At 45.8% G+C, this 14,080-nt stretch overlaps 4 protein-coding genes across 4 annotated transcripts; all 4 read left to right on the top strand.

Moving 5' to 3' along the window:
* Positions 1 to 541: 541 nt before the first annotated feature.
* On the top strand, positions 542 to 891 carry AOL_s00188g216 (uncharacterized protein; the record flags this gene model as incomplete). The annotated part of the gene is made up of 2 exons (XM_011128464.1): positions 542 to 580; positions 661 to 891. The coding sequence occupies 2 exons, from the start codon at positions 542 to 544 to the stop codon at positions 889 to 891; spliced, it is 270 nt and encodes an 89-aa protein (XP_011126766.1).
* A 1,385-nt stretch (positions 892 to 2,276) lies between these two features.
* Positions 2,277 to 3,288, top strand: AOL_s00188g215 (uncharacterized protein; the record flags this gene model as incomplete). Its single annotated transcript, XM_011128463.1, has 2 exons — positions 2,277 to 2,862; positions 2,960 to 3,288. The coding sequence occupies 2 exons, from the start codon at positions 2,277 to 2,279 to the stop codon at positions 3,286 to 3,288; spliced, it is 915 nt and encodes a 304-aa protein (XP_011126765.1).
* A 781-nt stretch (positions 3,289 to 4,069) lies between these two features.
* Positions 4,070 to 6,398, top strand: AOL_s00188g214 (uncharacterized protein; the record flags this gene model as incomplete). The annotated part of the gene is made up of 4 exons (XM_011128462.1): positions 4,070 to 4,153; positions 4,203 to 4,327; positions 4,394 to 5,855; positions 5,940 to 6,398. The coding sequence occupies 4 exons, from the start codon at positions 4,070 to 4,072 to the stop codon at positions 6,396 to 6,398; spliced, it is 2,130 nt and encodes a 709-aa protein (XP_011126764.1).
* Positions 6,399 to 7,636: 1,238 nt separating this feature from the next.
* On the top strand, positions 7,637 to 13,969 carry AOL_s00188g213 (uncharacterized protein; the record flags this gene model as incomplete). The annotated part of the gene is made up of 2 exons (XM_011128461.1): positions 7,637 to 7,868; positions 7,944 to 13,969. 2 exons carry the CDS (start codon positions 7,637 to 7,639, stop codon positions 13,967 to 13,969), a joined length of 6,258 nt encoding a protein of 2,085 aa, XP_011126763.1.
* Positions 13,970 to 14,080: the final 111 nt, after the last annotated feature.

Raw genomic sequence — 14,080 nt, 5'->3', positions numbered from 1 at the left:
CCGCCTAGCCCGTGGACCGCAATATTTCCGAAGTTTCCCGAATATTATCCGCCATCCAGCAAGTGGGATACCCGTCAAACGGATTTTGTTTCTGTGGAACAAAATTACTATTTTCTTTTGCAGATGGGTTTGTACCACGCTTCAAAAAAGTCTTTAGGATAATCAAGGTGCCCCGAATCGATCCACGGTTGAGGAGTCTGGCGACCAGGCAGCCCTAATCTGAATTGTCCAAACCAGAGTAACCATTCATACAAACAATTTTTTTTCTTATAAATACAGTATGGAGCGAGCTTTTGAAGCAGGAGTACTATAGTTCGAGTTCAGAAGCATTATCTCCTCTCAATAGATAGCTATAGACTATTGTAAAATCAGATACAATACAATTTCAAAGCTCCAAAGCTCAAAGTCATAGTGAACTCGATTGAAGCGATACCTATTGGAGGTTCGAACCCCGCACCCTCCCACCTACTATACTGCGAGCTAGCCTCACCCCCCATTAATTTTGATTCTTTCTTAAGATCTTACCGCATCAAGCCTCAAAATGACCACTACTCCGGGCCTCACACAACAACTACCTCACGTAAGCTAACTCATAAAACACTGCGCCTTGCAATCAATATTTTACGCATGAATTATGCTGACACGGTAACTCCCATTAAGTCGGAGATTAGTTCTACGGCACCAAATCAACCGGGGTACCCCCATAATAGCCCAAGCCAAATTTTGGAACGTTGGCTCTCTGAGTCAGTCCAAGGAGAATCCTCCAACGGACTGCCAGGGCAAGAACTTCAACCCCAGAGAGCAAAACGTCTGCAAAAAGTCATACAGGAGGTGGAGAGGGCGTTTTCAACCAGTCAAGTAGCTGCATATGAACACGATAAAGATTCATAGAACGGTGCGGCGAGCAGCTAGCTGGTACGGCAAGGATATATATTAGAGGCAGGAGGGGGGAGTTGCGGAGCCTTTCGAAATTGGCAACGGGCTGTGATTTTACACTTTGGTTTGCAATGTTGACTTTTTGAAACTTTGTTTTACACGGCGTCTTGTCTTCGAAAAAGTCTGGATCTGCCTTATTCTTTATACCCCATAGACCATATTTTGTATTTCGTTTCATTATCCGCCTTTGAATCACTATATTTTTATTTTTGTTGGTGCAAAAAAGTGCAGATACACACAGCATTCGTTTTTTTAAATAACTACCTAGCTACTGGTTTAAATTAACATGCATACTTGTGTCTATCGACTAACATGCAAAACATCCAAATTAAAGATACTTCGAAACGTGTTGAATTCATGAAATGTCAGTTCGGTATAACAAGTAACAATATAAATCCCAAGCCCCATAGCCCCATCCCTCCCAAACTCGGTCACAAAAAGCCCCCCAACGCCAACGTATGTACAAGGAGCTCGAGAGCTAGAGCAAGTTAAGTTATGCTATTCCCTTGGATCGAGAGACTCCGCTACGTATCTGTAGACATAGAGAAACTAACTTGAGCATTAATGTTGGAAAAAATATTATTCGCATAGAATGTTGGCTGGCCACGAGCTTAGCTTAGTGCATCATGTCGATGTCCTCGCATTGTCTTGGCCCCGGCTGGCGTCTTTGCTTCCGCACAGAAATTCGATTTTGTAAGGCTGCTACAATATGCAACATGCCAACACAACAATAATACGACCTGACCAGAACACAGTATTGCAGTGAGAGGACCCTAGGGTTGACTAACCGGTAGGTCAGCCGTCATCATCACCGCTATCAGTCGCGACGAAAATTTACAGATCTAGTGCTGCTACAGATTGTCTCGAATGTTTCTTTCTCTATAGGCGGCAAGTTAATTTCATAGAATCCGGTCAACATACTAACATCGTATGTTTCGGAAAATGTACCGCATGATATTGCACTGTTGGAAATGATCTTACACGCTGAATGCTGAGCCCGATTTAGTCTTGGATTAAAACGCTTCGGCACACTTGTATAATGGATCGCTATAGCTAAGATGTAAAATTTAAGTATTAGCTCTTTGATTGCGGACAAAACTATAAATATACAAACCCCTGGACCGACGAGGTTCAAATGATCATAAGTACTCCTATATTATGCAATCCACTATTCCCAGCTGAGGTCTCTTCATTATCTTCTTAATCAGTTGCAGATCTAAAAGACTCGACTTGATATCTGTTTTTTTTACTTTCCATCTCTTATTTATTTTTTAAGTTGGCCTTGTGGCTCGGTCTCTTTCTTATATTGGGGACCCACTTTCCTATAACGAACTTGAGCGATGTTGGTATCATTACCGGCGCTTCACCCGGGGAGACTGCTCTCTCACATCCTCGTGGCGGCTGTACTATTAGTTGCGACCATCGAGTCGACCCCTCTCGCATCAGATTCCCGAGATATTGGAGACCAACCTCCTGATGGTATCAATGGTCCCGGGAATGCAGCGATATCGAAGCGACAACTTCCAGTGGAAGGCCTAAACCAGTTAACTAGTGCTCTGAGAAATACGTATAAAGGGAACCCTGGTCCTGGACCAGATAACATTGGGCAAGTTCAGGGCAACGATACCAACCTGACACGAAAGGAGACGATCCCCTCATCGTTCTTCTATTCCGAAAAGGGGCTCTACGTTCGGTGCAACTCAGCCGACTTTGTTTTAAATCTTCAGCCATGGAACCATCCCGACTATCCGGACATCAAGCTTGACGCTTGGAAAAACGTCAAGACTTGGGATCGTGAAAAAGTCTTGGGGAATATTCATAGAACCCAATATGCGTGTAGACAGTGCAAATGTGACGAAGAGGGAAGAATAATACCCCGGGTCAAAGGGACTCCCAAGCACAAAGCTAACTTTTGTACGAAACGAGGTATTAAAAGGTGCACATTAATTTACGGTATTTGTCAAAAATCTCCCCAAAAACTGACGCGACTTTTGTCCACTCACAAACTAACCCGGCTATTCAGCTTGTTTTTGCACCGTTGATTTGATCCAACCGGTTCCTACCTCCACGACCGCGACGGTTGAGGACTACCAAGCCGCATTAGATCGTATCCCAGAATCGGCTAGGGCTATGAACTACAATTATCGCTGGCTCTGGGGCGGACAGAGTTTGAGATTCGGCCAGTCACCCCCACTTCGATTTGCGAACGGTATGCTTCCCCCAGAAAGGCCACCCCCGGAAGAAGAATCAGTCGATCTCGAAGATCCGTCTTATGGGGGGCTCTATATGGTCCTCGACCCGAATAATGGATACTATCCGCCGGCAAAAGGGTTTCAAGATAAATTTGTATAAGTGGAGATCTTTGATGCATCAATACTGTGGGGGCCAGGTGCATGCGGGTGTGGCACTAAGCTTGTCTCGAGGCTACTTTATCTCCTGCTGTCAGGGAGGTCATCAGCTAATATGATGTGAATTTATTATCTAGTTGTCTTTGTATTTGATTCTGCAAATGTATGTACCGTTACTAGTTTATTTAGTAGTCTTGTATCAAAACGTTTGCGAACTCTGAGGGTGTTATAGATTCGTGTCTTGGGCGCACATATAAAGCAAATCTACATATATGCATATAAATACTGCTCCGATGCCTACCCTTGGTAATTATCTAAGCTATCGCGTGGTTGGTGACTAGGTCAAAGTATCCAGGCCAGGCATCAGTGCAGCAGGCCTGGTCACAGCAGGCCTCAGCCTCAGTTTTGTGTGCAGTGTGGCGCTGTGCCCCGCTGTGGCTGGAGCGAGGACATGGCGACTGACGTCGTCAACCGACCTCACCAACTTGAGACCTTGTCAATTCTTCACAGTACACACCACATCACCATATCCTTCGCCGTCATCGTCACCACTTTGAACAAATCTAGTCTGTAGACATAGCCTTAATACGAGGAACTATCTAGAAGGATCTTCCATTTTCACTGACCCGGCTTTCGGCTCGCATAGATCCTACTTCGTCTGACTAATCCAACATAAGACCTACGCGTCCTCGCCAGCCTCGCTGTCGAAGCCTCGCTTGTTCTCCCCGACCTCACAAACGTGCTTTAAACTTTGATACACATTGCTCCTTAATCAAAATTTTACTATGATTCTGAGATTCAGGTGCCAGGACGGCACCTTCAGGATTGAAGTTCAGCCTTCCGATGATATTTCCGTTCTCTATCACAAGGTATTTAGCCTTTTCCTAGCTAGCTGATGGTTTGCTAAACTTTGGATAGCTTCTCGATGTTCTGCCTAAAACCATCGAACCTCAGTCGATATTACTCTCGGATAAACCAGCAAATGGGTCAACTCGTGTCCTGAAGGACTTGACGGGTCAGCCGGTCAGAGATGTTGGTCTCAAGTAGGATTGCTAGAACCCATCACAAAACAAAAATCAAAAAACGTCTCGTTCTAACACGCAAACTAGTCATGGCGATATGCTCTTCCTCTCCTACGAAACGGCTTCTACGAACGGTACCATAGACAGTGCGACAGCGAATCGTATCTCCGGAAAGATTGTCAAACCCGAAGAAGATGTTTCTGAGTCCTACACATACACCACAAACTCGCACACCTCTACCAAGCTAAACCCATGGGAAACCATAAACCCAGATCCTGTTGATGAAATTCTCGATAAACAAGATGGCAAGATTCACCGGCCGAAGGACCAGAAAATGTGTCGGCATGGGAGCAAGGGCATGTGTGACTACTGCATGCCTTTGGAACCGTACGATGCTAAATACATGGCCGAGAAGAAGATAAAGCATCTTTCCTTTCATTCTCACCTCCGCAAAATAAATACGGCTACCAACAAACCGGAGCTTAAGTCTTCGTATATGCCGCCTTTGTCTGAACCTTTTTTTCGTGTAAAACCCAACTGTCCTAGCGGCCACCCGTCCTGGCCGGCGGGTATTTGCACGAAATGCCAACCCTCAGCAATAACTCTCCAGCAACAGGACTTTCGTATGGTCGACCACGTCGAATTCTCCGACCCAGGTCTAATAAACACGCTTCTTGACTTTTGGCGCCGTAGCGGTTCTCAGCGTCTAGGATATCTTTATGGTCGTTATGCTCCCTACCCTGAAGTCCCGCTAGGAATCAAAGCCATCGTCGAAGCCATTTATGAGCCTCCGCAGCGCTGTGAGAGCGACGGTATCGCCCTAACTCTTCCGTGGGACAGTACCGCTGTTGACGAAGTAGCGGCTCTCTGTGGCTTACGAAAAGTAGGTGTCATCTTCACAGATTTGACAGATGATGGCACGGGGAAGAGTACTGTCGTTTGTAAGCGTCATATTGACTCTTACTTTTTATCGTCCCTCGAAATTGCCTTTGCGGCAAAACTTCAAGCCAATCACCCCCATCCCAGCAAATTCTCAGATACGGGATACTTCGGGAGTAACTTCATTACATGCGTAGTATCTGGTAATCCGGATGGAGGGATCGATATTTTTGCTTACCAAGCATCGAATACTGCTGTCGAGATGGCTAGAGCGGATATTATCGAACCCTCTGCAGACCCAGGGTTAATGCTTGTAAGAAACGAAGATGACAAAGATGATACATCCTCTCCGTCGAGATACATACCGGAGGTCTTCTATCGACGGATTAATGAATACGGTGCATCAATCCAGGAAAATGCAAAGCCGGCATTCCCGGTCGACTATTTACTCGTTACCTTGACGCATGGATTCCCTACTGAAAGCAAGCCCACTTTCATAGCCCAGCCAGGGGGGTTCCCACTCGAAAATCGAGAAGCAGTCGGTGTGGTTCAAGATATCGGGGCGGTGGCCCGGCAGTTGGGCGTCGGTAAAGGCGGCGAGGTTGGCGTTGACGTAATAAGCGATTTTCATATGTTATGCTTTTTACACAACTTTGGAATTTTGGATAAGGTAAGCTTTGAGTTCTGTTGAAGAAACGCTAAGGAGTGGTTTACTATCACCTAATTTTTCGAACTATTCTAATGAATTGGACAGGATGAGGAACGTCTCCTTGCCAAAGTGGCGACTGAACACGATGTCAACGATGCCTTTGCGCTCTCGCAAACTGGTGGCTGGGCAACACTGCTCACGATTTTACAAGAAAGCGGTGAGTACCCTTCATCATCCCGTACTACTCGACCCTTTCAATTCCTACCCAGTGCTGCCGCTGCCGCTAGCCGAAAGAGGAGGTATTACGACGAAGGAGGAAATGATGAAATAAGTGGACTCGTAGATGGAGTTGGCGGGATGCAGGTTCAACACTCACCGCACGGGGAGGGGAAGAGATTAGGGGGTGCGGCAAAGGAGGCCGTGAGAGAAAATTTCGAGAGGGAGGTGCTTAGTTCAGGAACAGGCAGCGGGGCAAGCGAAGATTTGGGACTAGAGTCAGTTACCAGTGAGGAGCGAGTATTGACGAAGAAGATGAGGCGGGTTAGTTTGAACCATCCCGGATAGTTCGATCCGGTAATTCTGTTCTTTCTTTTTATTGGAATCGGAATGATATATCTCATCCTTTTTTATTCCAACGCCCTATCCCTCGACTTTCGGGCCGCCGGCGGTGGATATTTCTTTGGATACTCTGGTTTAAATTTTATCGCGATGGAGTGGGTGGATATGGGCGGTTCTGGGTGGAGTATGATCAATTTGTAGAATGAAAATCATCCAAATATGATGGGCCTGGTTGCGGAGGGGCATTATTCACAGAATTGGTGTTAAGTTATGGTGAAAGGGAGTCATGGTTTAGGTACCTGCCAGCTGGACATACGATGTCCTTTCCATCTAGGCCTCCTAGCTAGCCATAGAGCCCTTCTCGTAGATACCAAGGGTTACCCGAAGCATAAACTTTCTTTATCAACTTCATACTTCGATCTTAATTTCTATGCTTCCAGACACCGAGAGACGTACAAAGCTTTGATAACGCCAACACCAAATTCCCGCTCCGTTGGCCCACTTTATAGCAGGCATGAACGAGTTGCTTTATTGTAGTGGTTCTCAACTTTCCGAGCCGCCGAATCATCAAATCAATTGTAATTGGGAGGACTCCTTCGCCTGATAGTTTATAGCTACTGCCGCCTTATAACTGTTTTATTGACTGTATCGCTCAATACCCATCCCCATATTCTCAGGGGCACACCAGCGATGGTATTATGTAATTCAGTTAAGAGGTAGGAAACAAAAGGAAAGTATGCTATAGGGAAGGACAATTTAGAGACTTTCCTATCGCCACACTATCTAATAAGTAATTTTCTTGCATCGAACATTTGACGTTGGTCAGCCTTGCTGCGAACCTGTACCAACGCTAATCCAGAAGCTGTTCAAACATCTCCAACGAATTGAACAAATCCCTGCCGCATATTTGGCATGCAGCACCTCGACACCACGCGCTTGATATTCGCTGACTCACTACCAGTTGAACACGTTTGACTTTGGGTGGCTTCAGCTCTTGGAAGCATATTAATATCGATATTTAGTTCGCTTAAAGTCTCCGGAGTGGTGCGCATCAATGATATACCATCGGGTTTGTACAGAAAGTACAATGAGCCATAACAGGGCATAAATCGGGGCCTAGGGAGGATAAAGACTCCTCTGCTCGCTGTTTACTCCCGACAGTTGGTTTCACGCTGGAAGTTATATTTATTTGGTAAAATCATCAGTGGGCATAATTTATCCATACACTCAAATTACCCCTTACGATGGCTCCGGATTCAGGATCGGATTTTGGAGACTCGAAAGAGTGTAAGAAATCAAAGGATAAGTTGGAACAAATCAGGGAATGGCTTGAACCCACCGCATATGAAGATCCGGGAAGTGATTACAAAAGACACTCGGCTTCGCATCTTCCCGGAACCGGAGAATGGTTATTTCGTTCAGACGTATACAAAAATTGGCATTCAAGCGGAGACGATGGTCTGCTTTGGATTCGAGGTAAGGCTTAAATGCGCTATCAGAAACTTCATACTATCTATATTATTATATTTTACTAATAACTATCATGTATAGGGATCCCGGGGTCCGGGAAATCTGTATTCGCTGCTAATTTAATCAATCGGCTCAAGAAAGAGGGCCATCCCGTCCTCTACTTCTTCTTTCGCCAGATAATCGATGCGAATCACAGCGCTGCAGCTGCTCTACGTGACTGGCTGGCTCAGATATGCGTCCTAAGTCCAAAGTTGCAAATGAAAATAATGGATTATATCGGAGAATCTCAAAACCTAAGTACCGTCTCGATTGCCGAACTTTGGAACCTTCTTCGGGATGCATTATCCCATCTCCCTAAGTCCTATATCGTCGTCGACGCACTTGATGAAATGGACCAAAACCAAGGCCTGGAGCCATTCTTACAGGCTTTATCAGAGCTCGGTGAATGGCGACCCTCAAAGATTAAAATTATCATGACCAGTCGGCCAATAGCTCGCATCGAGAAATGTTTAAGAAATGCAAAGATCCTAGACATCAGGCTTGAAGAGTCAGCAGTAGATATCGACATCGTCACTTACGTCCGGCATAGATTGAAGAACTCAAAAATATCTAAGGATGCCCAAGCGAAGATTGAGGCAGCAGTTCCTGGTAAAGCCAACGGGCTATTCCTCTTTGCAAAACTCGCACTAGACGCTGTTCTACAGCCCAATGCAAATGTTGATGTCGTTATCCAGCAACTTGCAAAAGATCTCAACAATATCTATACAGACCTCTTGAAGGACCACTCCAGAAGATCTGGGATTCCGAGTAGCACCCAGCTTCTCATCTTACAATCCGTAACTCACGCCACTCGTCCGCTTCGACTACTCGAAATCGCCGATATGGTCAACTTTATCAATAATAAAGAGCACGGAGAAGAGAAGAACGACCTTAAAGCAATGAAAGACCTAGTTCGCACTGCTTGTGGACCACTTCTAGAAATCTTGCCAGATGAAACAGTATCCGTCATCCACCACAGCTTCACAGAGTTTCTCAACGGGTCAACCAGACAATCCGACGCATCTGGTTTCCCCATTTTAGAGTCAGGACACACTCATAATCGTCTCGCTCTCGTTTGTCTTTCGTATCTCCAAACATGCGTCGGCGACCCTGAGAATAAGCCCGTTTTCAAATCCTACTCGAAGAATAAGTTACATTTACTCCCCCCATTTACCCAGTACGCCGCCCGGAACTGGCATGTTCATGTCAAAAAGTCTGCTCTCGCGGGATATGATCAAACAGAAGCTCATGCTGTTCTCGACGAATATCTTTCCGGCGAAAAAATACCTACATGGACCAAGCTGTCGGATATAGATACTAAAAACCCCTTGTACGCAGCGGTTCAACTTAGATTGAATGATTATATCAAATACTTGCTCGGTAAGAAGGATGCGGATATTCTTGATGAAGATCGATTCGGATCTCCTTTGAATCACGCAGCGGCGGAAGGGTACGACGATATTGTGGAAATGCTCTTGCAAGCTGGGGTAGAGGCGGACAATCACAGCGACTATGGACAATCTACTCTTATGCTAGCCACTAGAAAAAATCAACTGAAAGTTGTGAAGCTCCTCGCGAACGCAGGTGCCGACCCATTTATCAAAGTTCACTACATGACTTCTTCAGGTGGTGGTAGATGGATTCACACTGAGAACCACCACGAGAGCGCCTTTGAGTACGCCGCCCGATCCAGCCAAACCGAAGCCATGGTTATGTTCGTACCACATATAAAAACGTCAGACCAGGCTAATACAGCTTTGTCCCAAGCGGTATCTGCCGGAATCGTACCCATAGTCGAAGCTCTTTTAGAGCATCCATTGATCGATGTTGATTCCAAAACGGACGGGAAAACACCATTATTCATCGCTTGTCTCACGCGCAGAGCAGACATCATCAAACTCCTAATTAAAGCTAAAGCGGGTCCTAACATCATCAGCGATAGTACTCCCTGGCTTCCGAATAAAGAGTGTTCCCAAGAATCTGGTCGCCAGAACCCAAGAAAGGTCCCCGCCCCCGACGGCCCGGCTACAGCCCTTTACACTCTAGCACGCCCAGCTTTCTGTTGCCACAGCTGCTCTGGTCGTCACAAACGCAGTCCAGAATATTCTGAGATCGAAAATATCACCAAATGCTATGAGGCTCTGCTCGCGGCTGGTGCTAGCGTTAACCAGAAAAATGAAAATGGCAATACAGTCTTGCACAAAGTCGACAAGGCATCTATATCTAGTCTCCTTCTAGCCGCAGGAGCGGATCCAAATGCTTCAAATGACGAACAACAAACACCTCTCCACCTTTGCACTTCTACAGAAGTCGTTGACGTTCTTATAAAAGATCCGAGGGTTCAAATCGAGGAAAGGGACCACCTCGGCCGTACGCCACTCTTGCACGGACTAGTACGAAAAGACGCTGAAGTCGTCATACGGTTGCTTGAGTTTGGTGCAGACGCTACAGCCGTCGATGAGAACGGCGACGGTGCCTTCCATCATTCTACCCATATTGTGACGGATTACTGGAATAAAAACCCACATGTAAAATTGCTTAACAAACATCTTCACAAATTTGGAGCCAGCGCCCGGCTACAGAACAACCAAGGCCGAGCCGTTTTGCATACTCTCGCAGATGAATACAGCGGCATCCCTACTGACATGTTCGTAGATGCTCTCGACTATTTACTTTCCATTGGCGCTGATATCGAAGCGAGGGATAACAAGGGCCAGACTCCACTAGTCTACTTCATTAAAAGTGCCAAACGGGACAATGGAGGTGATGAATTTCGACTAAAAAAGCTAGATAGGTTACTCAATGCGGGAGCACGAATCGATACCTTAGATCTTGAGGGTAGAACGGTATACCACGCCTGCCTTCGAAATATTTCCTACTGGAAAGACCCTAGCAACGCCTTCGATCTTCCAAGATCTAAAACACTCTTTAAAAAGGCTAGCAGTAACAAGAAGCATCTTCACCAAACCGATGCAGGCGGAAATACACTCCTACATGAAGCTTGCGCCATCGTTAGGAGTGAAAACCTGGTCCGGAAAAAGTGGATAGATACACCTACGGAGATGATATGGTATCTGAAAGAACAAGGAATCAGTGTATCCCAAGCAAATAACATGGGCCAGACTCCACTTCACATGCTTTGTATGTTCAAAACACGCGGCTACAAAACCGGGAAACCGGGTAGAATCGAGACAAAAGACCAATCAGCGCTGGATTACCTTCTAGAACAGCAAGTTGATATCGACCGCTCCGACAAAAATGGAATAACTGCACTTCATCTAGCATCCACATGCTGCGAACTCACTACCACTCATCTATTAGCAGCTGGGGCCAAAGTTTCAAAAGCGACACATGAAGGTCTCACCCCACTCCATATTGCCGCCAGATGCCGTCAACCTAACATTCTCGGGATGTTACTGGAATCATTAAAGTCAGAAGTAGACCCAGCGAAATTCTTAACAATCCTTAATTCTAAAGACAAATCTCCGAACGAAGCTACAGCTCTTTACTACGCTTGTGCTTCAGGCCATCCAGCTACAGTAAAACTACTTCTAGAGGCAGGAGCGAGCGTTGATACCGTACTTCCTACCGGGTCGCCTTGGATTGCATGCGCAAGATTTGAAGAAGAGGATGAGAATTGGCAACAACCTCCTACGGCGGAACAACAGCCCATTGACGATGATTCGGCCCCAGAATATGGATTTAGACATCCGGGCATGAATATAGGCGATGAATTCACCCCTGACGCATGTGGATTTCTGACCAATGACAAAGCCAGACCTAAAGTCTTCGAAAACGGTTTCCCTATGCGCTTGGATGAGATTTTGGATATGCTAGCACAATACGAACCTTCTTCTATCAAGTATATAGACGACGCTATATCCTCCGCCGCATCCAATAATTTTGACTACACAGTCGAATGTCTGGTCGCTAAACGCAAGGCTATTGGAATTGAGGAACCCTTCAAGCCTGACACTCAAGTTGAATTATGCCTTCAAAGACGGGAAGCCGAAAGAATAGCCATCGAGAAAGATAGATCGTCTGAGCTGTCGTCAGAAGATCTAGAAACTGAATTTGATCTCCTAATATCTCTTCGCCAATACGAGGGAATCATTAAAATCCTAGATCCCGTCATCTTCTCAGATCAAGACATGGATGAATCTAAATCCTCGATAATCCACAAACTCATAGCCGGGGGTTTCGTCTTTATCCTCAAGAACTTCCTAACCGTACCAGTTCTATCCAAAGTAGATGAGTGGGAAAAGCATAAACAAGAAACTAAAAAGTCCGAAACCGTGTTAGTCACCAGGAAGCCTCTCCTTCTAGCAGCTAGCAAGGGGCCCGTCCCAAGGATGGAGATTATAAAATTCCTCGTCGAAGAGCTCAGAGTAGACGTTAATACCCGACTAATGAAATACCTCAGACCCAGAAACACTTATATATATGAATACGTACCCAAAAAATCCGCCCTTCACTTCATAATGACCGAAAGCCATTGGTGGCAATATACCCTAGCACTTCCATACCTCATTCAGCACGGCGCCAATACCGAACTCCGGGATAATAACGAGCTAACACCTCTACACGCTGCAGTCAACAAACTCGAACTAAACTATATATCCACACGCCATGCTATCAGGCGGTTGGTGGCCCATGGAGCCAATATGAATGTATCAGATAGACAGGGAGATGATTGCCTGTCAGAATCCCGCTGCGATATGAATATCTTCAACTTCTTCATTGAAAGTGGAGCAAAGATTGGTCCCTCGGTGCTATGTTCTGCGATCGAGGACGGAAACTACGAGCTGCTAAGTACTCTTCTATCATCGGGTGCTGATCCGAATGTACGACTTAGCCCCGATGAGTGTACGGACAATGAGGGAATGTATCCTTTGGAATGCGCCGCCCGTGCACACTGGTCTCGTAAAGATGAGGGAATTACCGCCAAAATTATTAAGCTCTTGCTCGATCATGGTGCGGACCCATCTGCCAAATATCCGGATACAACGATATTACATAACCTGGTCGGGAGTAGCGACTACATCGAAACCCTAATCAAACATTCATCCATCAACCTCGAAGAGCGTAATTCAAACGGGGAAACCCTCTTGATGCTCGCATCTAGAAGGGAGGTGAGTGGGGCTACAGAACTAATAAAGCTGCTTCTCGAACGTGGAGCGGACTTCAAGGCTCAGGGTAATGATGGAAGATCAGCTCTTCACCACGCCATAGAGCTCAGAAACGGGCGGGACGCCGATCCGGGGTTACTTCGCCTACTCGTTTCCAAGGCTCCAGAAATGATTAATGTCACCGACAAGAAGAACCGAACGCCTTTAATCTACGCAATAAATCATAAAGAACGCTGGAACGGGGATAACGCCGATGAAATGATCAATATCCTTCTTTCAGCAGGCGCGGACCCAAATTTGGCATTTAACACGGGAGAAACGGCGCTTCACCTTTTATGCAGCACGGACTGGTTCATAGGGATGACTGGTATATTCTCCTCCAAGAAACGAAAATCTTTTGAAAAGATGGTAGCGATGGGGGCAGATGTCAATGCTCGAGATAACTCTGGAGAAACCCCTCTATTTAAATTCTTCCGCAAGAGCGACGTGAGACAGGTAGTACCTGAGGATCCAACTCGCGGCGACTATCTGGCCCCGGATAGATATCAAGACGCGATGCGAGCAACAATAAACGAACTCCCCGTACTTAAAATGTTTGATAAAGCAAAAATGGATTGGAAAGCCGTCAGTGGTGCCGGAGAGACTTTATTGCATATAGTCGCTTCTGACCCAAAGCTCTCAGAGTGGCCGGGGAGGGCGGTGAAGAGGTTTAAGTTCCTGTTGGATAAGGGAGTTGACGTAACAGTTGAGGATGAGCAGAATAGAACGGCACTGGATGTTGCGGCGACTCAAGATGCGACGGATATTTTGGATCTTTTCACTCGGGATTCAAGGGTCGACGTCCGGAAAGAGGAAGTACTGACTTGGTTCACAATATTCAAGAGGTATATAGGCAGTCTTTTCAATTTAAGTTGGATTTGCGTATTGGGGGATGCATGATTGAGGTCTGAATTTTTTTGTATCTGTTCTTTTTTTTTGTTTTGTTAAATGAAACATTCTCTTCACTTTTGATTTTTTCTACGAGTTATATAACCCCGTTATATAAATGAC

This window comes from Orbilia oligospora (assembly GCF_000225545.1).
Source record: "Orbilia oligospora ATCC 24927 unplaced genomic scaffold scaffold00188, whole genome shotgun sequence".
Classification (NCBI taxonomy): Eukaryota; Fungi; Ascomycota; class Orbiliomycetes; order Orbiliales; family Orbiliaceae; genus Orbilia; species Orbilia oligospora.
This window is presented reverse-complemented; position numbering and strand designations above follow the sequence as displayed.